General features: G+C 32.1%; 2 protein-coding genes across 3 annotated transcripts in view; one reads left to right on the forward strand and one right to left on the reverse strand.

The window, feature by feature from the left end:
• Positions 1 to 1,487: 1,487 nt before the first annotated feature.
• LOC134727239 (uncharacterized) lies at positions 1,488 to 13,605 on the reverse strand. 2 transcript variants are annotated; one of them, XM_063591616.1, is made up of 4 exons: positions 13,501 to 13,605; positions 5,824 to 5,934; positions 2,754 to 3,074; positions 1,488 to 2,285 (listed from the first exon to the last, which is right to left on the reverse strand). In XM_063591616.1, exons 2-4 carry the CDS (start codon positions 5,920 to 5,922, stop codon positions 1,677 to 1,679), a joined length of 1,029 nt encoding a protein of 342 aa, XP_063447686.1. In that variant the 5' UTR covers positions 5,923 to 5,934; positions 13,501 to 13,605; the 3' UTR covers positions 1,488 to 1,676. The 2 variants fall into 2 exon arrangements, with proteins under 2 accessions (XP_063447686.1, XP_063447685.1); XM_063591615.1 differs by having other exon boundaries at positions 13,368 to 13,584.
• The window catches only part of LOC134726631 (uncharacterized), a 62,671-nt gene continuing 50,202 nt past the window's right edge, over positions 13,437 to 25,905 (forward strand). Inside the window, exon 1 of the mRNA XM_063591043.1 lies at positions 13,437 to 13,619. Within this exon, the coding sequence (XP_063447113.1) occupies positions 13,574 to 13,619 (46 nt within the window). The 5' untranslated portion in view covers positions 13,437 to 13,573. The remainder of the gene's footprint in view (positions 13,620 to 25,905) is intronic.

Consider the following 25,905-nt stretch of genomic DNA (forward strand, 5'->3'; position numbering starts at 1 on the left):
GACAACACCAAATCGTACATTATAAAAATCGCAATTTTTATTGAAATTATTTATTTTTTTTACATTTTTCTTCAGGAATTATAATAATGTTATGCTTTAAATGGAATTTCAGGTCCTTTGTGCTCTTATCAAACTTCTTTGGGGTCCTTAGTGCTCCTTTGTGCTCCATTGTGCACAAAGGAGGTCCTTAGCGGTGTTTTTAGAGACCGATAAATAGGGAATAAATTCCACAACGGCTTGCCATATATTCAAAGGTTTTGTAAGTTTCTGAGGTGAATGAAGAATAGCAACATTTGGTCACCGACAGAAAGCGGCTAACAATAATGACTGAATTAAAGATCCTCACTCGTATATGAAGTATATTGTGTGTTTGTTTCTGTATTGTTTTCAATCTAATGAAATATAGATATCTGATTTCATTATACTACAGATGAGTCACGAAATGAGAGTTTTATATTTTAATTAGATTGTATTGTCGTTATTGTCCGCTTATTCATCTTTTTTGGATTTTTCCGGCCGTTTGTTCGATTTTCTCTGTTTCAGTGTTTCAGTTTTGGTAATATGAAAATCAACCCTGCATCATGGGTCGAAATTTGAACGTGTTGATACAAAAGTTAAATAGTATCGGTCTGTTGTACTAAAAATGTCACCCTACCTGGACACATTATTGCTGAATGCAGGTCTAACCCCATTCTTCGCGCTCCTTAAAGATATGGGCTTACTTTGCAGTGACAAGAAAAAAGTGCTTATTCTACGACTTTAGTAGACCGGCATAACGTGACGCTGAAAATTAATTTCTTGCAAAGCTATAATTATACATAAATCTTACTTTTTTACCCGGTTGTCAATTTTCAAAAAATAGGGAAAAACACCTGTTGATATTTTCATTTAAATTTGTTGCGCCGCTAAAAACTAATAAAACTGCATTTTGTAAAAAAAAAAATACCTTACTTTGACCTCAAATTTAAAAAAATTGTACGATCAGGCAAAAATTAAAGTTTAAACAAATCTTCAAACGAAAAATCGTTTTTTAGGCTGCAGGAAGGGGGTCCATTAAAGTTGAAAATTTCACTCCAATAGTAGAAGAAATTGATTCTTCTTATATTAAATGTATGCATGGTTCAGCGACTACATAAACACATACACACACACATTTCATAATAACGGAACGTTCACCAACTTGCAACTATTCCGAAACCGAGAAAATAAATTGTTAATATTCTTGCCATGGAAGCATCAAATTGCAGTTCTTCAGTCTTTATATTGGTCCATCACGTGATCGAAACCAAAGCCTCCCAGACTTGAGACTATAAATATATTATAATAAGAACATATCTAAGATCCTTAAACAAAAGGTAACTGAGCTTATACCTATTACACTGAAATTATTATTTGAGTGTGTGCTTTCGAGGTGGGTGGATGCTTTACATAACAGTCAATTGACTAGCTGTACACTGTCAGCAGATTACACTAATAATAAAAGATACTCCTGGTCTGATCACTACTTTATTTACAATAAACGACATAAACCTGTTCTTCTTGAGTATTGTGTGTATCATTCTCTTATGTCATCAGAGAAAAAATGTAAACACCATACATAATACGGTTTGCATATCAACATATATCGTACAAACTATTTATACTGAATTGCTATGTTTTATTTACTGATGCATGTTTTAAACTCCTCTATATATAAGCTGTTGGATTGTAGAAACCAGTAAACTATAGTTTTTTGCATTTCCTGCCGAAAGCTGTCCCGACTCGAAAATTTCCCAACTCCCTTGCGAATTCCTTGAAACAGAGCACATCACAACTGCTTGCGAGTTTCGAGCGTGATGAAACGTTGTCTTGCAAAGATCTTTACCTGGTTTTGTGGCATCATAAAATTTTAAGCTTGGATTTGGATACTGAGCAATATTTGGAGAATTCCATGCGCTCAGTGTAAAAAACAAATGCGTTACGTTAGAGGGTATATTTTTCAAAGACACATTGATCGTATGGTGTCCTATTCGATGAACATTGTCCATTACATCACCAGAATGGCGTATGGCAGTTGCATGTCTGTGATTGTAGTCAACCACTTTTTGTAAGGTGGTCCCATTAAAAATCAAACAAGATGCATCAAGAAAATCCGTTTTTTGGTATGGGTAACCCCAGTATAAATCAAAAACAACATCGTCAAAACTGTCCGGTATACTGAACAAACAAATTACTAAACAAATTGTAGTGTTTGGTTTGACCCCATGATCTGACAAAGTAGTATATCCACCGTTTGGTCCCATAACCTGCAATATTTAATAGTTTTTACATAAAAATATAACATTTTGTATAATTCCGTAGAAAAGAGATATTTAATTGATAGTGGTAATTTCTGTCGGTTAGAATACGGGTTCAATGATCATATATAATTTAATTGTAGTTTCCATAACAAAATACTCGTTAATCATTATATTGAAATTCACAAAAATAGAGTTGTTATCAAGCAATAGTATCCTATTGGCATGCCAGTTATTAACGTTATTTCTCATATGATAACTCTTAAGTGTTTTAAAAATAGAAAAGTCCGCGAATTAGTGATCTTGTCTTTTGTACATGTATACAAGTATATAAAATCTGCCCACAATGAGTTTATACAAAGTGAACATAATAGATTTTTGGTATATATATGCAACCGATTTCTTTACACAAATCTTTGCAGCGTCTAGAAAAGTACACATTCTCCCTTGACGTTTACACCTTGTAAATAAACTTACATTCATCTCTTTTCCCTGGTATAACAGTTTTTGTTTTCCTCTTTCGTGTTTAAGCTTCTGTTGTATCAATGACTTCAAATGATCGACTGTCATGTGTGGAGTAAATTGGATGGACGCGGACTCTCCAGTAAGGCCTGTGACGTTAACATACTGATTGCCTCCTCCGATATCTACCAATGGGGTGTAGGCTGACTCATACTCTTTAAACAGTTTTGACAGAATGGCTTTAAACAGCTGCATGGTTGGAGACTGTTTTGCAATCACCAAGCTGCAGTCGGGATGAGGACATTTCCCAGTTTTGTCAACATGATCCACCAAACACTGCAACAAAAAAATGTTATGTCCAAAGCTAATGGTGTTCTTTAGTTATTTATTGATGATACATATGACATTGTGCGACACAGTATCATCACTTCGAAACATATTGAACATGTTGAATGACGGCTAAAATATACACAAAATGATATCACTAATTACAAAGTTTCATAACAATAGCATGTATATTATATATACAGTCCGCCAAAAGTTAAGCACCACCTATTTTTATTGCATAGATTTTTTTCAAATTTAAAAAATCAATTATTCTACGAAAATAAGAAATCACTCATATAGCAATTTCGCTAATGTATACCATTAACAAACCAGAAATGTAATTTTAGTCACTTATGTAGGTTCTATGCATGTAGGTTTTCCGTTCATAGAAATAGTGTAAATTATACAATTCAGAAACAGAATTTAAGTTTCACTGTGATTTTATTTTTTTACAATTTATCACCAAATATTGTTACAATTTTACAATTTTCCACACATAAGCTTTGGTATGTTGGGCAAATTTAATGTCAATATTTGAGTCAATAGCATGTGTAACAACCTCACTTCCGGTACAGTTTCAATACACGACGTATCATTCTCTGTGCAAGCCTCCAATATTTAGTTTGAGATAATCTGTTGCATTAAACAACAAATACCACTTTTAAATTGACAAAATATTGTGAAGGTGGATCTCTGTGATTGAGATTTCCGCCAATGGCATCTCAGACATGCTTGATAGGGTTTATGTATGGGGACATGGAAGGCTAAACAATAGTGTAAATGGCTTGCTGCCCTTTGGACTCGGGTTAAAATCCTTGCCCTATGTGTTCTAGCTTTGACGTCCATGTACAAGGGTCTTGGCAATGTAGACGCAAGTGGGGAATTATTAAAATGAGGGACTACAATGTTTTAAGGCACCAAATCTCTGTATGTCTGTCGGTTTATGTTACCCTGCAGACTATGCGTACCCAGCTTAAAAGGGTATAAGATACAACCCCGTACTGGAACACCACCAGCACTGAATGCAGTCCTTGTGCAAACATTGTTTTTGGTCATAGGCCGTTTTGTTTCCCCGCGAAATTCGTATTATGGCGTCTACTGGTAGTAAAAGAGACTGACTACCATCTGAACAATGAGTTTTTTCTCAGCTTCTTATGTTCAAGCAAAGATAGTCCTTATCCCATTAAAACCTGGCGGTAGAGTGCCTACCTGTACGTACAGGTCTTTATACACCAATACTTGCTCTTCGGTTGCCTCTGATAAGTCGACTGACCAATGTACGAACACTAACACGACCACCTGGAGAAACAGTGTATTTGTAAACGCGTAGATGACCTTTGATAAGAGGTTACTTGACTGCTTGTTCGGAGTTTTATCTTTTTGGTCGTAATGGATTTTCTTAGGGTATGTTGAAGGTAATTCATAACACCAAACATTAATATTTTTTTCGCAATAGTTATGAAAATATTGCCAGTTATATTTCAATGGTGCTTAACTTTTGGCGGACTGTATACAATAAGGTAAGGTTTATACTCATCTTTGTGTGTAAAATTTTGACGTTAAAATTAAAAAATTTCAACTATCATCATTTTGGGCTTTAAAAATTAAAATAGTGCAAAAAAAATACTTTTTAATATATAACTATGCATTTAAATGGAAACATCAAGTTTGACCCCACAGGCACTCATCTCAAAAAAAAATTCCTATATACATGTATATAATATATATATAATAGGTAAGGATTTTTTCTAAGACTAGTGCCTGTGTTGGACCCTCCCCCTTTTACCCTAGGTTGGGAACCCCAGTCGTTTATCCACAAGTCCTACAGCATTGATTGTAAAATTGCTCTCGGGCTTGTAAAATTCTTCTCTACAAGCCAACAGAATCCAACCAGAGACATATAATACAATATTGTATTTTACTGTTTTCAGAGACATATAATATATGTCTCTGCTGTTTCTAATCCAACTAAAATTTTCAAAAAAATAAGTGTCTAGCTTCAAAACGCAAAAGTTAAGCGTAACGGCTGGAACCCCTTTTTAAAAATGTCTTAATTTGTCCCTAAGTGTTCTGATAGTAATAGTAGTAAAAATAAATACGTCTCACATTCTTATTTATAAGTTGAAACATGCCGGTCATGGACATTTGTCATTTACATGTAAGTTAACGTTAGGGCCTAATCACTTTTAAACTAAAATTCAATTCCTTTTTTTAGTCGGTATTTAATGTTTAAAACTTTTAAAAAAAATAAGGAACATACTGTATGCCATTTCACAGCATTATAATGTTCTATATCACCTATTATTTTAAAACAATGATTCGAATGTATCCGTTCGCTTCAAGCAGGATAGGCATGATAAGTATGCGAATACTGTTTTGTATTTATATAGTAAAATGGTCGACCTAGTCCTTCTTTCAGCAATCGAAAAAAATAAACATTGTGTGATTCAGCCGACAAAGAACACCAAAGAACACGGTTAAGTTTAAATCAATTACTAGTAAGTCATGGACATTTGGTGTAAAAATTGTTAATCAAATATTCCTCATCTATCTTCCTGCATTTTTATTTTTAGTTTGTATAAACGACTGTTAACGTCATTATCGAACTACGTTGTTTCTAACGTCTATACTTTTGCGAACCATCGGACTTTAGCGTATGGAAGCATATTTTTTTTACAATGCAAGATGAATCGGTAGGAATTGTGCAATATTTATTGCATGCAGTCAAGTACTATAGCAAATAATAAACATACAGTACCCGTAGACATGTAAGAGACGGATGATCACATTCTCTAGATCCGTTGTGAGGTGGATATTCATTAGATAGTTTTTCTACATTACACGAAATGCAAGCCATGACTATAGTTGACTGAAATAGAAATTAAATCAAGTTTATTTAATAAACAAACAGATCGATATCAAAGAAACTATATAGAATACTAATAGAATACTTATACTTAATCAAGCTTGTCATATAAGGTCCTTCCCATGTGCTTCAACTAAGCAAGACGCTCTTTTGAACCTATGTATATATCAATAATGATTACAAAAACACAAACAAATGGAAGTTTTTAACGACCTTGACTGGCTATACAGCCCTTGCACGGTCGGATTACACTTCATAACCATGATCATATATATATATATTATTAATTCGTTGTAGAATTTGATTCGTTTAGGGATAGTCACATGTTAAACTATATTTTCGAAGGTAGAGAGAAAACGGCGGATAGCAAAAAAGCATATTGACCGGCAAAAAGCATTTCGCACGGTAATTTTTAGAATATCTAAAAACCGATATACTATATATGTGACGTCATGTAATGAATTCAAGGATATTAAACACATGATGTCTGTGATCGATTATTTGACGAAAAAAATCTTCAAATACATAAGATGCACACAAAAAAAGTAAATGAAATAACAACTAATATGTTGGTATTGTCAAGGAGATAATGTAATATCTATAAAATTCCAACAAACCTAAATGACGATTTTGATACAAATATGGTCGGAAATTAATGATATAACAAATATAGCCTTTGTATGAGGTCAATACAGGATATATCGACCTGAAGAAGTATATCGACCTTGGACTACGTCGTCGGTCAATATACTTCTTTCAGGTCAATATTTATAGATTATCATATACTTCTTTCAGGTCAATATTTATAGATTATCATATACTTGAATAAAATATTACTAAAATTTTATAGTTCGATAACATTTGAAAATATCAAAAGGCTATGAAAGGATTGCTAGGTTTATTGACCAGATTCATAAGAATTTCCATAGAGGGCTGATAAAGGTACCTTTATTGACTGCTTCCGGAATGTTATCACATGCCTTTCCGTTAATTTCCGTGACGTTTGTCACATGCAACTTCGTGCATTTCCGGAAATTTTACTGAAAACGACAGCAGAACGCGGAAAACGGCAAGTGATAAGACTTTTCCAAAAATAGTTGAGGAGCAAAAATGAATTAAGTTAAACATGTTTTGAAAGACATAAATGAGGTGAAAACATTATTGAAAGACATGACAAAACAAATAAAATGCTTGTTACATCAATAAAACAATTAAAGTAAAGAATTTGTTTTGGTTGTCTGTAAATGTTTATTGAAAGACATGACAAAACAAATAAAATGCTTGTTACATCAATAAAACAATTAAAGTAAAGAATTTGTTTTGGTTGTCTGTAAATGTTTATTGAAAGTGCAAAGACAAACAAATTAAATTTTAATAGTTCATGTCTGTATATCTTCTGCTGAAGTATATGATAAAAAGATAAGTACATGTCATTTTTCATATCAGACCCTTTATCGGCCCTCGTTCATGATATCAGCCCTCGAGCCTGCGGCTCTTGGGCTGATATCACAACCTTGGGCCGATAAAGGGTTTGATATGAAAAATGCCATGTAATAATCTATACATATTATTAATTTGTTTATTTTAACAAATTTGATTCGTTTAGGGATAGTCACATGTTAAACTATATTTTCGAAGGTAGAGAGAAAACGGCGGATAGCAAAAAGCATATTGCACAAAGCATATTGCACGGTTATTTTTAGAATATCTAACACCGATTTACTTTGTGACGTCATGTAATGAATTGCATGATATCGTTCAACGCATGATATCGTTCAACGTTTGAAACAAATGATATCTGTGATCGATTATTTGACGACAAAAATCTTCAAATACCTAAGATGTCAAACAAACAAACACAATAGTTAAATAACAACTAATATGTTGTTATTGTCAAGAAGACAATATGATGTATAAAATTCAAACAAAATCAAATGACGATGTTGATACTTAATGAATGGCTATTATTTATTTTGAATTTGTTGAACCATAAAACTAACTTTTGACTGTTCACATTGAATAATCCGCGAAGCGGATTATGTAAAATGTGAAGAGTCAAAAATTAGTTTTATGGTTCAATAAAATCAAAATAAATTATTGCCATTCATTATAAATAAATTTCTATCAAAAATAAGGCTCAAAGAACTTTTTATATTAGTTATCTTGACAACAACAACGTACATGTTGGCGTATGAATACACAACGTCAGAGTGGGCGTGTCGCCATCAAAATTAACAACATTGAAAATAAAACTAATAATTTTAACCAATCAGAAAACAGTGAATACACACAATTTATTTATTGACAAATATTGTTGGCCCAACATTTTCTTATCAACTGTTATATAAGTAGTTTCCAAAGATATTCGACTTATGTCGTCCATTGGTTCAGTGTAAGATCTTCTGACTGAACCCACTGAACCAATTTTTAACAAACTTTATCTGAATGCTCATTCTAAGGTTATAATTCATGACAATATTAAAACATAAGCCAACTTTGTGCCAACAATATGCCTACGTATTAAGTACTTATCTCCCCGTTTTATGCCATAGATTTTTATTTATTTTTTTAAATATTATTCCAAAGTGCAAACAAAAAGATGTGCTCTTCATTCTCTTTATTTAATATTTTCAAAATTGTGTAGTAATCTAAATGTATTTATATTTAATGTTTGAATATTTTTTTGCGCCAATTTTTTTAATTTAAAACCAGCCCAAAAGAATAATCTAAATTTTAATATAGTTTCATTTCCATTCTACATAATAATTTCGTCTCATCATTTGACACCAATTTATAAAGATAAAAAAAAAGGCATTCACCCTCTCTCCAAATGGCAGATGACTGTATTTTATCTATCTACATTACAGTATAAACTAGTATAAACTGAAAACTATATTAAAATTATAAGTAAGGCATAATTACACATGGAAATGTACATTGGTTAACTGTTGTACAACCAACAATGGCCAAACAGAATTTCAAAACTAGTGTACGTTAGTACACTGTTGGCTAACAGTTAACTTTGTTGGCCGATTGTTGGCAAGTAGTTAACTTTGTTGGCATACTGATGTTAGCCCAACGAAGACCCAACATGTTGGGCCAACCAAGGGCCGATGAGCAAAATGACGTTGGCCCAACATAGTTTTCCAACGTTGGCCCAACAATGTTGCCAACAGAATGCCAACGTGGGCCCAACACATGTTTGCTATCTCACAGTGTAGATACTATTCTGTACGCTATCCGGAAGTCGCGATTTTCGAAGCGAGGATTTCAAACTGGCTAACAGAACGGTTTTGTTTTCGTGCTTTTTATCATCATTTGTTTACTCCTATATCTATAAAGTGCATTGTACATCTTAAATGTATGTATAGCATCATAAATATGAGCAACTGTAACAAAAACATGCAGTAGAATATAAAATATACGTGTGCATCACACCAACTTCATAGAAAAAAGTGAAATCGATTGACAATTTTACTCTCGTAGTACAAAACAAATAATCTTTTATTGCAAATATTTGCATCAGTTTACAGTTAAATATATACTGTTTCAATATTCTTACCGTATTTAAGTAGAATGTTCGTATTTCAATTAAAAAATATGCTTTCCTTGAGGGTCCCAAAATAAATAACTGTACGATCAGTCTAAAACTGACTGTATTCTAGTAGCAATTTCAGATTTTTAGTCTGTATGACCAGTCGTGATTTTGAAGGAAAAAACAACGGCAATTTGAAGGTATATACGTGTCTATGTGATATTATGACTGTGTCCATGGAACTATAACGTGTAATTTCTTTCATCAGACAATACAAATATATTTCTGATGATTTTTGTAGACGGCAAAATAATTACATTTTTGTTCCGTTAGTCTTATTTAAAATCAAATGCCTTAAAAGCAATACATGATTCGCTTGTGGACTTTGCATTAGTGTGTCGTTGCAGTTATCTGTTTAACTATTACATTTTTAAAGACTATTTACACCGTCAGCCTTTGACCAATTGGCGATAACATACATCAAGCTTGTCTCTTTTAAAATGACAAAAATAGATAGAGAAAGCTTTGTTTAAAAACTTAAGGTATTGAGGAAAGAATTGACGAAATTATACCCCGCCACTTCTATAGTCCATGTTTTGGAGAAAAAAAATAAACCACAAAAAAAACCTAAATTATAGGTGCACAGGGGCATCATTTGATAACGAATATGAGGAAGTTTTATCAATATATGGTAAGTTTTTGAAAGTTGCGTATAGTAAAAGGGTACCACCCAATTAAGTAGTGGAAAAGTCCTTATCATGGAAAAAGAAAACTGATGAATTTTCGAAAATCAAAATAAGAGGTGCACAATTGAATTAAATGATAAGAAATCTGAAAAAGATTCATTCAGTTATGACAAGTGTCTGAAGGAAGTTGTGAATATAAAATAGGTACGCCCAATATAAGGTTATGACAAAGTCCGTATTTTAGATATAGAAACATCAAAAATATTTTTACCAAAAATTCGAAATAGAAGGTCCATACTACATTTAAAATTGATTCAAAATGGAGCAATTTTAGAAAAGTTTAACAATTGGTTTCGGAGGTCACGGTAGGAAATACCTGATGGGTGACCCCATATAATGCAATGTTCATGTCCGTATCTTATATAAACAAACCCCATAAAAGATTTTTAATAAAATTCGAAATACATTCCTTTTTTTATATAAATAAGGCCGTTAATTTTCTCGTTTTCTCGCCTCTAATTCAGTGGTTGTTGTTTGTTTATGTGTTACATATTTGTTTTTCATTCATTTTTTTATACAAATAAGGCCGTTGGTTTTCTCGTTTGAATTGTTTTACATTGTCATATCGGGACCTTTTATAGCTGACTATGCGGTATGGGCTTTGCTCCTTGTTGAAGGCCGTACGGTGACCTATATTTGTTAATGTCTGTGTCATTTTGGTCTCTTGTGGACGGTTGTCTCATTGGCAACTTTCAATGCATTTGTATGGGAACATATATTTGGAATCCTCTTTTCTCCTGGATTGAACCCCCACTCAATTTAAAAATGTCTGGAAACCCCAATGTATATTAAGGGGTTTATGAGGAGATGCGCTTACAAAACCGGTGAAAAATGTTGTACTGTTCCAACGGACGAACGGAAAGACGGACTTCATTATCACTATAAACCACGCTTTACAAAGTGGTGTACAATTGAGTGTGAAAGAGACAGATCTACATCCAAAACAAAGTGAAGAAACTGTGACCAATTAAAGGCTACAGTACGGCCTCGAATGTTTGTAAATACATGCATTTTTATATAACAATTAAATCTGTGTGTTTGTACAATTTTAAGTATAACGGAGGACATTTCTGAAACTTATATAAACAAACAAACCTTCCTCTTATTTCAGCAACATTCAAACATCCTTAGGGAGCTACCATTTGATTTTTAGGGGGGGGCTAGGATGAAATTTGAAAAAAAATAGGCAAGACAGGAGTTTTGAGTAAAAAAAAGGCAGGATGAGCAACTTGGAAAAAAAAAGGCAGGATGACAATTTATGTAAAAAAAAAGTCAGGATAAACTACTAAAAAAAAAGGCAGGACCGAATAGAGTGAAAAATAAAAAGGCAAGACAGAGACTACGACGAAAAAAAATAGCAGGACAAAAAATTTCATCCTAGCCCCCCATAAAAATCAAATGGTAGCTCCTTTATACTTAATGTAGTAAGTCGAGTACACCCTATCGAGCTAAAACATGTTTGATAAGTTTTCAGGATGTGGATTTATTAAAATATATTTGTGTTATTTAGAAAAATGCCATCTTCTAATGTGTCGTAAATAAATTTGAAATCACGACTAGAATACAGTGAAATAAAGACTGATCATACAGTTTCAAAATATACAAGCGAGACTGATCGTACAGTGAGAAATTCAAATAAGTGTAATTTTCTTATTTCTGGCTTCAAAGATCTGGCTGAAACTTTTACCACCACTTAAAATATACTTTATTTAATTAATTAAGTCTGGTTTTTACGTTAATGTTACAGTAAGGGTGCAAAAAGATTGTTTTTAGGTTCACCGACTGATTTTCCTTAGTGATGCACTTGAAAATCTCTTGATTAAGGCAAAAATACGAATAATGAATGTGCTAAATTCAATTTATATAAACCATTTGTGAATATCGATGTCAGCTGAATTAATCATTAAGCAATGTACAGATGAACATCTTACTGTTAATATAGTATACCCAACAAATTTAAAATGTGATCCAAAAAGTTCTCGCTTCGAAAATCGCGACTTCCGGATAGCGTACAGAATAGTATTTACACTGTGTATCTGGGTTAGTTCTTTTTTCCGTAAACAGGAATAGAGGGTTACATATTCAGACTGCTGTAATTGTATCTACCATATTATGGACAGGGGCAGAATTTACTTTAAGGTTCATCATAACAAATGGACAAATATGGCCGTATTTTTACCTCAAAAACTACTCTGTGTACAGACTTACCTGTGCTGTTTGAAAAGTTTTAATGCCTAGCATCCACTAGATATACAAAAGTTAAATGCATTTTGTGTTTAAGAAAGATAAAATCTTTCTTGGTTTTTGCTAGGCATTTTTTTTCCTTTCTTCAGAAGGTGCAAAAATAAACAAACACCTGCATTACTTTGATACTGTCCACTCACTGACTCAGATAAACTCTTTAACTCACCTATAGTTGTGAAGATACCTGGTGTCCATGTCAATTAAGGACAATGAAAACAATACAAACAGGTTTTTTACCTGAGGGAGCATCTCATAGTTGTTCCACAACTTAGTCAATTTTCACACCTTTTGCATGAAGGAAAAAAAATGCCCATCAAAATCCAAAAGAGATTTTATCTTAATGGATTTAACTTTTTTATATCTAGTGGATGCTAGGCATTAAAACTTTTCATACTTTACAGGTAAGTCTGTACTCAGAGTAATTTTTGGCATGTAAATACAGCCATACTTGTCCGTTTGTTATGATGAACCTTAAGAATATTTACTATAAAAACATATATCGGATCATTCAAAAACTCACTAGAAATCGAGTCGTTATTTTTCATTATGATTATCATTATTACCTATCCCTTAGTCCAAATAATTATGACCATCTGGGACAGCTATATATTTTTTTTTGGAACGCTTTCCTATAAATATAAAATAGCCTATTTACCCAGTAGTAAATAAATAATACTACGATGGACGACAGAAGCGAAGTGAATATTAAACTCGATCGGCCCTTTTAACCAGGTGAGCAAAAATTATGAAAGTTGTAGGACTAGGAAGTTGATCGATAAACCCTCAATGAGCCCCATGATTACAATTGATCAGGTATTTTGCGACTAGATACTAATGACAGACAATCATGTTTTCATTATTACTTCTTATATTTGAAAATTATAATGAAATCAAAGTTAAGCATTACTGACCTGAAGTGATATTTAATCGAAAGTTTGGTCTCACTGATAAATATATACTAGATCATACTACAATGTACTACCCCCGATACTACCAAGCTGGTTTTCTGGAAATGCTCGAGACACGTGTTAAATAACGACCTACTTTAAAATCACATGATAATAGGATAGTTGTGACTTCAAAGTTGTGTGCATTTTACAAGTATTCGGTGTTCAACATGGCATCTAGTTCACCTGGGAAAGATGGTGTTGATACACAACAAGGTAAATTTCGTTAAATATTACTTTGTTTGTTGCGTATATTATGAGTCTATTGTGTATGTTTTCAATAATATGTTACTTGAAAATTTCCCTTGGAGGCCTTGATTATAAAATTTATTTATAGCTCTTTATACTGATTCTATACTAGATACTTTATAAAAAAAATCTTGGTAATAATAAAGGACAAACCGAGGCATTTTTGGGAAACCAATAATATGATACACGTGCTTGGGGCATTGGCCCTCTTTTTATATTTAATATTATATAAATCTTTATTGTAATTTAGTTTAATATCTCTAGCGTTAGTTAAAATTATTCATTTACAAGTTTTTCTCCGAGTACACGGACAGGAAAACCTGTGCACCTGGAAAAGTTTTAAAGAATGACACAGGAGTTTAAATTTTAGAAAATCGATCAAAACTATAAACTTTTCTGGGATTTTGTTTTCCGGGTTTTTTTTTTTTGTGGCGTCTTTGCCATTTTGGAGTGTACACCCCATCATCGACAAGGATGTGAATCCCACAGTGAGCCCCAATATCCCAATATGATCGCTTTATTCCGCTTTAGCAGTATAAAAAAAATCTTGTAGGACTTATTTTTCTTGTATTTGAAATTATTTACAAAATATACAAAGATCTACAAAAAGTTGTCATAGATTTGACATATATATATATATATATGTGTGGAAAGCATAAACATGAATTTTACAAAAACCATACGAAAATTTCTGAAAAACCAAAGTATTTTCACTTTCGGTTTCGACGTTTTTCGGAAACATAATATAAAATTGATAAATATCTAATATGTAACTAAGAGCCTTCAAAAACTGTCTTGAACTTTGCTCATCATGTGCCAGTCCACAGACATAAACATAGGTGTAAAAAGGCAGACATCAATTTTTAGAATGATCGGTAACACGTTTGTAAGAAAGCATCTGCATCATTTCCTAAAACCATGACAAAAAAACAAATGTATAGAATATTATAGAATAGAATAGAATATTTTTATTTCCCAAATTGCAGGGCACATAAAGGTCATAAAATCAGATAAAATTGATTTACATAATTGGTAACAACAACAATAATAGAGCCTTATTAGAGGCAAATATATATGCATACAATGTATATATATTTGGAATATAAGCATTGGTCAGAATCAAGCTATACAGTTTTCCGAAATTGGTCTTGTAAAGTCTGCGGATTATTAATCCAAAAGTAAAATTGTCAGGAAGGGGTTCGAATTATCAAGGATTTCTAACTATACAAATCATTGGAATTATAGAGTATGATGAGCACGAAATAAGTGAACAACTCGATTTCACGATGTATGTTGCAGGGATGGGGTAATTAAATATGTAATGGTAATTAAGTGTAATGCATTACAATTTTCCATGTAATTGAACGTAATGTGTAATTGAGCATTTTTTTAATTACATGTAATGGTAATTTAATTAATTACATTGAAAAAAGCATGTAAATGCTCAATTACTTTTGAATTACATTTTAATTACATGTACTTTTATGGTGTTACAGTTAAGGATTTGTGTTTAATAAAATTAATTGTAAAATTATATGTATTTTTCAAATATTAATATCACATGCTTATTCAATATATGAAGTCTGTAATTTATTCTGAAGTTTTTATATCATTTATTTGACCTACAGATTTGTTATTAATAGTCTTATAATTAAAAAAATGTAATAATCATATATAAGGGTTGTTTATTTTTTAAGAAAGATCTTTGACTAAATAGATTGATAAGTAATAAACACCTTGTTAAACAATAACAAGAAATGTGTCACTGTGAAACATCTTTCTGAGACAGATCATTTAGAATTTAAAATCACTGCATACAATCATTTTGTCAAATTAGTATACACAAAAGGATTATAGAAATAAAATTTAACAGCTGTAAATGTAAAGCAAAATTATATCCGGGTGAAATTTGATCCGGAGGAAAAAATGTCACAGTAGTTGTTGTTATTTTTTTATCCTGAGGAAAATATTTCCCTGGGATATTTTTTCCTTTGTCGTGAAATTCTATCTGGGTAGTTAACTTATTGAATAGTTATTAGAAAAAACTTATCCTTTACAAATTCTATGAAATATTAATAGTGTATTTGATTTAAACATATTTTGTAAAAAAAATGTGTTATAATGGGAATTATTTCACAAATTATCATTGAAACAATTTCCTGAAAAAGTTCAAGTAAATATCATTCTTTTAAAAAGGAAATTATCATTAAACATAAGAAAGAAAACCAGAAATAATTTCAAAGATCGTAATTGTGAAATAATATCATGATTAAATAAGGTAAGTCATGTAAGTAAAATACATGTAAAAGTGAGTTGTTTTCATATCTCAGTACAAATATATATTAAAAGTAAAGGTAGAAATATAGTTGCATTACTACTGTTAACAGTGATGGAAGAATTTGATTAGAATAATAATTTTAACTATATAAATAGTCTGGGGACAAAGATGTTGTTGTTGATTATATGGAAATCAGATAAATTATAGCATGAACAAAAGCAATTTTAACAGCTGGATAGTATTTACCTGTGAAATGTTATCTGTCTTATTAAAAATTCATGTTGTAAGTCATCTTGGTATATAAATGAATATAAAAAAAATAAGATTCAAGGAAAAATTTCACTATGAAATAGATTCAGAAATATATTTATATTTAAAATATCTTTAAAATGTAAATTGCTCATAATTACCTCCCTTTGATAAATTATGCAAATTTGTTCTACCTTTCTGAAACATTTTATAAATAAAGTCAGGTATATATTGATTGCGAGTAACTTACATACTAGTTAATGGGACTATATTTCACAAGGTTCTGTGAAATATGATACGGCATATGTATACCGGTACATTCTATCCGCATATCACAGATAGATTTTCACTCCTCTGGAAAAATTCTACCTGTGAAATACCATGCCTGGAAAAAAATTACCGTGACAAATTATCCTCAGGATTAAATATCACAGAGGAAGAAATAAACCGTTACATAAATACAAACAGCAATTAATCAGATTAAAATGTCCAGGGGCAATGCCACTATTACAGATATTTTATCTAATTAGCAAAATATTGCTTATATTTAGACATTATATACATTGTTTGTACTAAACATTATTTTCAATATTGTACAAGCACACTTTTCAATATTTTAAAAGTAAAATAAAAAAATATTTTAAATTCATTTATAGTTTCTTTATACATATTATGTTTAATTTAAATGAGTTCATTTCTGAGATGTCATAAGTACCCCTTGATGTATTGGCAAGCTAAATGGAACAAATTCCCTCTCCTATCTTCTAATCATAAAACTTCCAGGTCCTGATCGAGCAATATCTTGCACAACATTAGCTCCTGTCGAAAGACTATTTACAATTGCTGTTTTCAGACCAGAAGATTCAGACTATTATTGACAAAACATTAAAATAACTATATTAAATAATTATCAAATGCAACACTTAAACTATGCTTACATAAATATTTTACACATGCATTTTATAAACATGTAAAATATTGTTAAAAATATCATGATGAAATGTAATGTATAATTTAACTAATTACTTTAGTAAAGTAATTGTAATTTAATTAATTACATTTCAAAAACTGTGTAATTAGTGTAATTGACCATTTTTGCAATGTAATGTGTAATTTAATTAATAACATTCCAATGTAATTGACCCCAAGTCTGGTATGTTACGTTCCGCCATGCCTTCTATACTATTAAACGAGAAGACCTCATTTTGGGTGTCGCTTCTCTTCGTTCCACAATAAATCAATCATCATGCCTCTGTGTCCTATAGGTAACATGCATAGTCGCATTTGTCATCCATTCTTATGATTATTCAGATTGAGTTATTTTGGGAGAAAAACGACAAAAAAGGAGTCCGGATATGAATCCTTCATCGGACTAACTTTTAGTCATAGATTAGATTTCCGGTTTGAAAGATGCATAAATACAACCAATCGTATGATAGATAACTAAATAATGAAAAATAAATAAGCCAATCAGAGCGTTCTCCATAGCATGGGGCTTAGATCGCATGAACCACAATTATTCGTTCCACAATAAATCAATCATCATGCCTCTGTGTCCTATAGGTAACATGCATAGTCGCATTTGTCATCCATTCTTATGATTATTCAGATTGAGTTATTTTGGGAGAAAAACGACAAAAAAGGAGTCCGGATATGAATCCTTCATCGGACTAACTTTTAGTCATAGATTAGATTTCCGGTTTGAAAGATGCATAAATACAACCAATCGTATGATAGATAACTAAATAATGAAAAATAAATAAGCCAATCAGAGCGTTCTCCATAGCATGGGGCTTAGATCGCATGAACCACAACTATTATACCTCCTTAGAGAAGATAATTATTTTTCGCGTTTATCTACATGTAAACTACGATTATACTACTTCAATATATAGAGACTATCTGTATTCTGTCAGGGACTGTTTATGTTAGTATAGAATGTCGGCCCTGATTCTGTCTACTGTTTTCTTTGAAATGTTTACTACTCAAGGGGTCATACCACTTGCATATATATTAAAATAAGTAAAACATTATTAACTTCATCTAAAACTACCTCGACCAAAAACTTTAACCTGAAGCGGGACAGACATGGACGGACGGACAGACGGACGAACGAACGGACAGACTAGCCTGAAAACATAATGCCCATAAATGGGGCATACAAATTTATTGTTGAAAGGGAAAGTAGTGATTTGTCAAAAATGAAAGTAAGGTAGATATTAAAGTAGGCGAGCATTTTTCGGGGCGTCGGGATCGTGTGTTTTTAAGCTCGGGATTTGGGGATTGGTCCTTACTGGATCCGGGAATATATTTTTCGATTTCGTGATTTCGGGATATGCATTTCTTTTAATTCTGCATCTCTGGATTTCATGGTTTTAAGCGCGCGATTTCGGGATCAGGACCCCTCCGACCGCCCCTCATATTAGCCTTAGTCATTTATAAATGATGCATATCCTACCATTGACATCTAAATGAGGCTCTCAAAAGAAAAAAAACAAAACACTGACGGATTGTCCTAGAAGCATATTTTATTAGACTAATAATGGTCTATATATAAGCAGTTAGATTTATTTCATGTTTGAAACGGTTCAAATTGTTAATTTAATTTGACTTTTACCAAAAGCAGCATTGTAGCAAAGGAGGAGACTAATTGTGGTCTGAGGCCAGACACACGAAAATATTTGAATTTAACATATAGGATACAAATATCGGACTTTTGAACAAGGGAGAAGGCTGTTTATACCTTTTATGAAATTTCCCATACATACTATCTTTTACAAAAAAAAATCATCCTACAACAGTCCACAAGCTGTATATACCCGCGATTTCGCGGGTGTGTTCTAGTGGTTATTGAAATTGTAAAAGGTGCCTTATCATTTTCATAACTAATGATTTACCTAATCAATACGAATATATGCAATCTTAATTCAAAATCATGTATAAACTGATTAAATAATACTTGTAATTGTAATTATAATATTTTATTATAAGCAGTCAAGTCAGTTTGGCCCAAAGTCGAAATAAGCTCAAAATCATCGGTGATGACTTGCACGTGAATATTCGAACTTCAATTAAACCCCTTAGCTGGAAATTGGTTACCGATGTAAAAGGCGTACTCGGGTATTGAAAGGAAAGGATGCCAACATTGAAAGTGAAACAAGAGTGGACCATTTCTGATGTTATCCTCTTAGAAATAAAATCTGATTGTCCCGTGTAAAGAAGAAGAGAAACATTGAATATTGCAATTATTTCTTTTCTTTCAGCATTTGGATGTATTAAAGAAAATCGGTCATAATGTTCTTCTAAAATCGTTTTAAATTGATAAGTCATCTTTGAACAATGTTGAAGCTTTTTTATAAATATTGATGCCGGTTTTTGTCGAGCCTGCGACTTTTGTCACAGAAAGCTCGACATAGTGATAGTAATCCGACGGCGGAAGTTAAGAAGGTGGAATACCTGGATGCTTCATATACCTTATGTTACGACGTGTCAGTCTGTCACATATCCATTGTCCTTGGCTTCATTTTCAATGTTGAGTGACTACTTGAAAAAAAACTAAGAATTTTTGTTATGTTAATTTCTCTCTTATTATGAGTAATGGTATAACCATATTTGGTATGTGTGTACCTTGCAAGATCCTCATGCATATCGGACAGTTTTCATTTGACCTCGACTTCATTTCATAGATCAGTGAACAAAGTTAAGTTTTGGTGGCCATGCAAGTCCATATCTCAGATACTCTAATCAATAGGTCTAGTATATTCGATGTACGGAAGGATCTGATCTTGACCTCATTTCATGGTTCAGTGATTATAAACTTATATATTTTGTGTGTTTAGATCTGTTTTTTTTTTACTTTATACAATAGGTTTAATGAATTTTTGTGTGTAGTTTTCTGTTTAAGTTTGTTTTTTAGAAACTATAAGAATACACTGGGGTAAAGCTGATGACCGTAACTGCATTCACGGTCATCCAAAGATGTCGGACGAAAAATAAGTTCAGTTTCTGTATTGTCTGTTAAAGTGTTTCTAAATCATTTTCTTTACAAATCATACATTGAAACGATGTAAATTTATAAAAGAATCACTCGGAAATCACTTATTACTTCCGAGAAATGTGCATGAAACGGGAAATTCGATTTGAAAAAATCGTTAAGATGACCGTAAATCATAATCAAAATATTTTCAAGATGACCGTAACATAAAACAAGGATGACCGTGATTGGTAGAAAGATGACCGTAACTTGTAAAGGATGACCGTAATTTGTAAAGACCGACTGTAATTTATATATGACGACCGTAACTTTTATAGGCCATGGCGTTGTCAGTTTGTTTTAGATTTACGAGTTTGACTGTCCCTTTGGTATCTTTCGTCCCTCTTTTATAGGATGACCATCAATTCAAAGAAATATCCGTATTGTATTCAAAGCTTTTTTGTTGAGTTTGTCGATCTCAATTGGGGCTCGGTTAGCGGATATAAATATGTTTCATAAATTTCTTTTTTTAAACTCTAATAAAATTGGCCGTATTTTGAATTTATGACAATGATAGTTAATTTGCATATTTCTCGTAAACAATGAAATATTTATTGAAAACGACGTTAAAATTTTAACACAAATTGACAGCGATACGACGAAAATTTGAAGAAATATGAATGTGTCCCTAGTATACAGATGCCTCATCTACACTATCATTTTCTATGTTTAGTGAACTGTGAAAATTGGATAAAACTGTAATTTGGCATTAGAATTAAAAAGATCATACCATAATTAAATTGTGTACTAAGTTTCAATTTTATTTAACAAACAAACAGACGATCGGACGAATGTACGCACATACCAGAAAAACTTAATGCCAATAAAAGGAGCATTAAAAACATTAATAATACATACGAATATTTGGTAATCGAGCCCATGTGTATGGTTTCAGAGGAAGCAGATTAAAATCTTAATTTGTCTTGATATACACAGGCGGAGACACTTTTCAAATAGAACAAAAGAATCGAAGCTCTTTGTTTATCGAGAAAGCGATAAATATTTACTGTAATGTTTGATATAGTAACAAAATTTTAAAAAGTTAATAGAAACAAATAAAAAGACACTTTCTTCTCAATTACGAAGTGTTTTATTTTAAAAACATCATTTGCATAAGTTTTCAATGTATCTATTACATAGTAATGCAAAACAATAAGATATCAAGCCGACGACATGGGTATCTCTATAAATTGGATGTAGAAAATGCATAATCTGATTTATTTAATTTTTTTACCACGGACGGAGAACATATCAATAATTTAGTTTAAACATTTTCGTGTCTGCCCTGCCATTATGTGAATCATGAAAAAAATCCCCAAAATAGGTAACGATTGTATCGGAAAGAGAAAGTCGAGTGCACCTTTTTATGTTTGGGCATGTTTGGTGTATATTTTATCTTACAAAGCAAGAGTATTTGATATAGCATCTCACTTCAGATTCTATCATTTTTATATATCAAAGCTACAGGTTGATTTTATAACGTCAAAAAATCACAGTACGAAAAGATGAAATATAAAGGTCAAGTGAAATACCTATCTAATGAACACAGGCACTTGTCTCAGAATTTTTTTTTCCTATATACCTTATTATAACACAAGGTACTTAACTTGCATTTTAGAAAAATGTTGGGTGGTGACGAAGTTCCGTTATATGCCGCTTTATAGGCTGTTAATCCCACTAAAGCTTGTTTTATCGTAAATCTAAATTGATTTATCTTTACAATGGTGTATAACATGCCTACATTTATTATCGGAATCATCCGTAGCAATCCTACCAAAGTATGTCAATCGTTATAATTTTGCAAACCGCTGAAGAATTGGCAATAAACGCGTCATGCTCCTTGTATATCTCGGTTTCCGATTGGTCAATTCTATGGGGAAGTCTAAATGATTCTCGGAGTTATCTGATCTTGTTTCATTTCATACGTAAAGTCAAGAGAGAGTCTGAAAGACATTGACGTCATGGGAAAATTTGTAACTTATTAGACATACCACAAACAACACTTGTTAGATTTTTTCACGGTATATCATACAATTTTACTAACTGTTTGATAAGTTCTATTCATACGAAAACTCGCAGGTTTTTTTAAAACGATTTTTATAATAAATCATTTACTGCGGCCGTTTATTGCCAATTCTTCAGCGGTTTGCAAAATTATTTTTTTTTTCTGAGACAAGTGCCTGTGCTAATGAATCACAAAAACAGAGTAGGTGTGTTCGAATAACTCTTTTTTTTCTAAAAGTACTTGACGTCAGTCTTTTAATTTGGATGATGAAAATGGATATCTTTGAACAAATATGACACTCTTGTGTGTGATAACTAGGGTTTATAATCTTCAACCACTGAAAATGTTTAGTCAGCCCTTCCACGGCACGAAATATTTATAATTATAATTTTTTTAAATGCTTAAGAATTTTCCAAAATTTCACCTGACATCCGAACAGACAATATTTTTAAGTTGAATCAATGCAGACAAGATCATTAACTGATGCTCATTAGTTAGTAGATACGTTTGTCTTTTAAGATATAACTGATATATAACGATCGATCGTAATGGTACTATGTTGATAAATTTATCAGTTTTCAAGAGCAAAATTTGCAGAGCGTCATCCCTACAATGGCTTCCATTTCTACGATTGTGAGCATGAACTTGCGCAACGGGGAGACAATTTTGGAGAAGTAGAATCCTGACTGTATGAATAACATTTCTGTGTATGTACAAATTGACAACGTTCCGCCTTGTGATACGCTATTCGTACAAGACTATTTTAAGGATCTACTTTGCTGGAGCTCACCTTCATTAGTTTAGTCGTATAATTTTTTCAAAATATTTCTGTTATTTAATTTGCACGACAAAATGGAAGACGATATAATATCAATGGGTTTACATGCATGGAAACTTTTAAAAATGTGTATTTTATTATATGTCATTAAAAGGAATCCCAGAAAAAAATCTTTTGTCGACCAGTTGGAGGCTGTGCACCGCATTTTTTTCATTAAACTTGTGAGGTGTCATTTTATCGCGCTTTTGAAGCATGTCATTTTGCAAAGTCATTTTAAAAATTAAACCCTCTACTGTAAAAAAAAAGATACATATATGGTAATCTTTGCATTTGAAGCACGACTTATTTTCTTCTACCTATAGGATAATACTCTCATATTAATATGTTTATACCAACACGATTAATCATTTGATACAAAAAGGTAGTTATATAAATACGGATATTTCTTAGAATTGAGGGTCATCCTTTAAAAGTTACGGTCATCATTTACAAATTACGGTCATCATAAAAGCAATTACGGTCACCCTTGTTATGAATCGCTGATTCTGTTACGGTCATCTCGATTGTGATTTACGGTCATCTGAGCGATTTTTTCAAGTCGAATTTCCCGTTTCATGCACATTTCTCGGAAGTAATTAGTGATTTCCGAGTGCTTATTTTATAAATTTGCATCGTTTCAATGTATGAATTGTAAGGAAAATGATATAGAAACACTTAAACAGACAATACAGAAACTGACCTAATTTTTCGTCCGACATCTTGGGATGACCGTGAATGCAGTTACGGTCATCAGCTTTACCCCAGTGAGAATAGGGCCGTGTTCACACCAAACGCCGTGTAGAGTAAACATGTTTACAATTAGTTTAGTGTAGTCAGTCTATGGAAGAAGCGTATCGATATAAACTTTTCTTATATCAATGAGCGATATTGTCTAATATCAATTGTAAACATGCAGACATTTCATGCGGAAAATGTTGTTTTTGGCAACGAAAAATTAAGTAAATACTAACTTTTAAACTTATTGTTCAAATATAAACAACAATTGAGTCTAAATATACATTCAGAAGTTAGCTAAACGCTAACGTTTATGTCCGTGTAAAATTTGAAGTGCTGTGTTTTTCTTATATACATAAATAAGCAATGCGACACTTTTAAAATATCAATGCGATACTTTTAAAATATCATAGCGGTGTTTTTGTTATTTCAATATAAGCACTTATTAGTATCAATATTTGACTGTTGTACCCATATTTTTACTATTTTACCCATTATGTCTGTTTTATTTACGCAACGTTGTAAATATGACAGAATTTGATGAGACTGTCATACACGTGAGAGGTTAAAAGCGCTATAAAACCAGGTTCAATCATCCTTTTTCAAAATGTAAAATTGCCAGTACCGATGTGGTTAAATAAACAATATCGTAATCAAATAGCTAAGTATCAAATTATTGTTCACATACTATATAACATTAATTTTCAGCAATTTTATAATGAACGCACCGAAATAATGTATATCTGATATATGCTCGCGATGCATGCATGTAAGACTTTCTTTATTGATAAAAATGAAACTAACTTGTGACAAAGATGAATCATACTGTTCTCGTTCTGATTGATTCGACAAAATCTGACCTGTACTTTTGAATCTCCTTTTTTTATACAAATTAGACCGTTGGTTTTCCTGTTTGAATGAATGGTTTAACACTTGTATTTTTTTTGTTCCTATATAGCGTGGTGCTTGCCGTGAGCCAAGGCTCCGTGTTTAAGGCCCTACTTTGATCTATAATGGTTTACTTGAAACAAATAATTATACTTTGTGGAAAGTTGTCTCATTCGAACTCATGCACCATCTTCTTATATCTATAAATCTTTAAAATATCCCTTTATAAATAACTGCTCTCCAGACCTCCAAAAACGTCATTTGGGTGCTGAATCTTTTGTACAGTGCAATATAAACTAGTACACTTCTTAAGCTTTAACGGTAACGACAGTTATGATGGTACAAGAACGATTACGTCAATAAAAATACCAAATAAACAGCACTGAAAGATCTAAATAGTATGACGTCGCTTTGTAAACAGCACTGTGACAAAATTCTCGATAGATCTTTACTTAGCGCAGACTCAGAGGTATACATAATAATTGCTGTTATGTACAATATACTTTCCGCGTAAATCTACATGCATTGGAACCTATTTGCAGACCATTTGCCGATTTTATTGTTTTAAAAAGTGCAATTAAAAAAAAAAAAAATATTCTTATTTGGATGCATAATAAAAAGAAGTAATGCACTTGTAAGAGCTTCGGAGAAATCAACAGGATAAAATTCGAATATCACGGCCCAATCCATGTGTAAATTTCCAACAATCTATGGCTTCCCTGAATTATTTCTAAAATATAGAAAATATGTATACACATTTGGATTCGAGCGTCACTGATGAGTCTTTTGTAGACAAAACGCGCGCTTGGCGTTTACATCTTATCTATTTGTTTTCTAAACATTTTTTTAGCATTCATTGCAGAAACGAATTTATAACAAGCGATACGGATTATTATTTTGCACTAAGAAATGTAAGCGTATTTATATGATCGGTTACTAGTCAAAAACTAAGGTCAAATCTCTGGCAACAATACAGCGGAATGTCCTCGATGTTGTCGCGATGTAACAACATTAAGGCACTGGCTACGGTTACATGGAAATGTAACAATAATAAAAATATTATTGTTACATAGGAGACTAAATGCCGGAATTCAAAGTCGGGTAAGGAACCGATTAATTACGAATATAACAAATTCAAAGTCGGGTAAGGAACCGATTAATTACGAATATAACAATAATTACTGAGGCTACGGTTACATAGCGTTATTGTTACATGAAAAATAGCAATATACGATGGGTCTATTAAAA

The sequence above is a fragment of the Mytilus trossulus genome, chromosome 7, assembly GCF_036588685.1.
Source record: "Mytilus trossulus isolate FHL-02 chromosome 7, PNRI_Mtr1.1.1.hap1, whole genome shotgun sequence".
NCBI classification, from domain to species: domain Eukaryota; kingdom Metazoa; phylum Mollusca; class Bivalvia; order Mytilida; family Mytilidae; genus Mytilus; species Mytilus trossulus.

Bases quoted from the DNA above. Each gene is read 5' to 3' on its own strand.
- LOC134727239 (XM_063591616.1), bottom strand. From the start codon at position 5,922: ATGGCTTGCATTTCGTGTAATGTAGAAAAACTATCTAATGAATATCCA. The intron at 3,075-5,823 runs GTACTGTATGTT...TTTTTGTTGCAG, and splicing joins CGTCTCTTACATGTCTACGG to TGTTTGGTGGATCATGTTGA. The intron at 2,286-2,753 runs GTAAGTTTATTT...TAAATATTGCAG, and splicing joins ACCAGGGAAAAGAGATGAAT to GTTATGGGACCAAACGGTGG.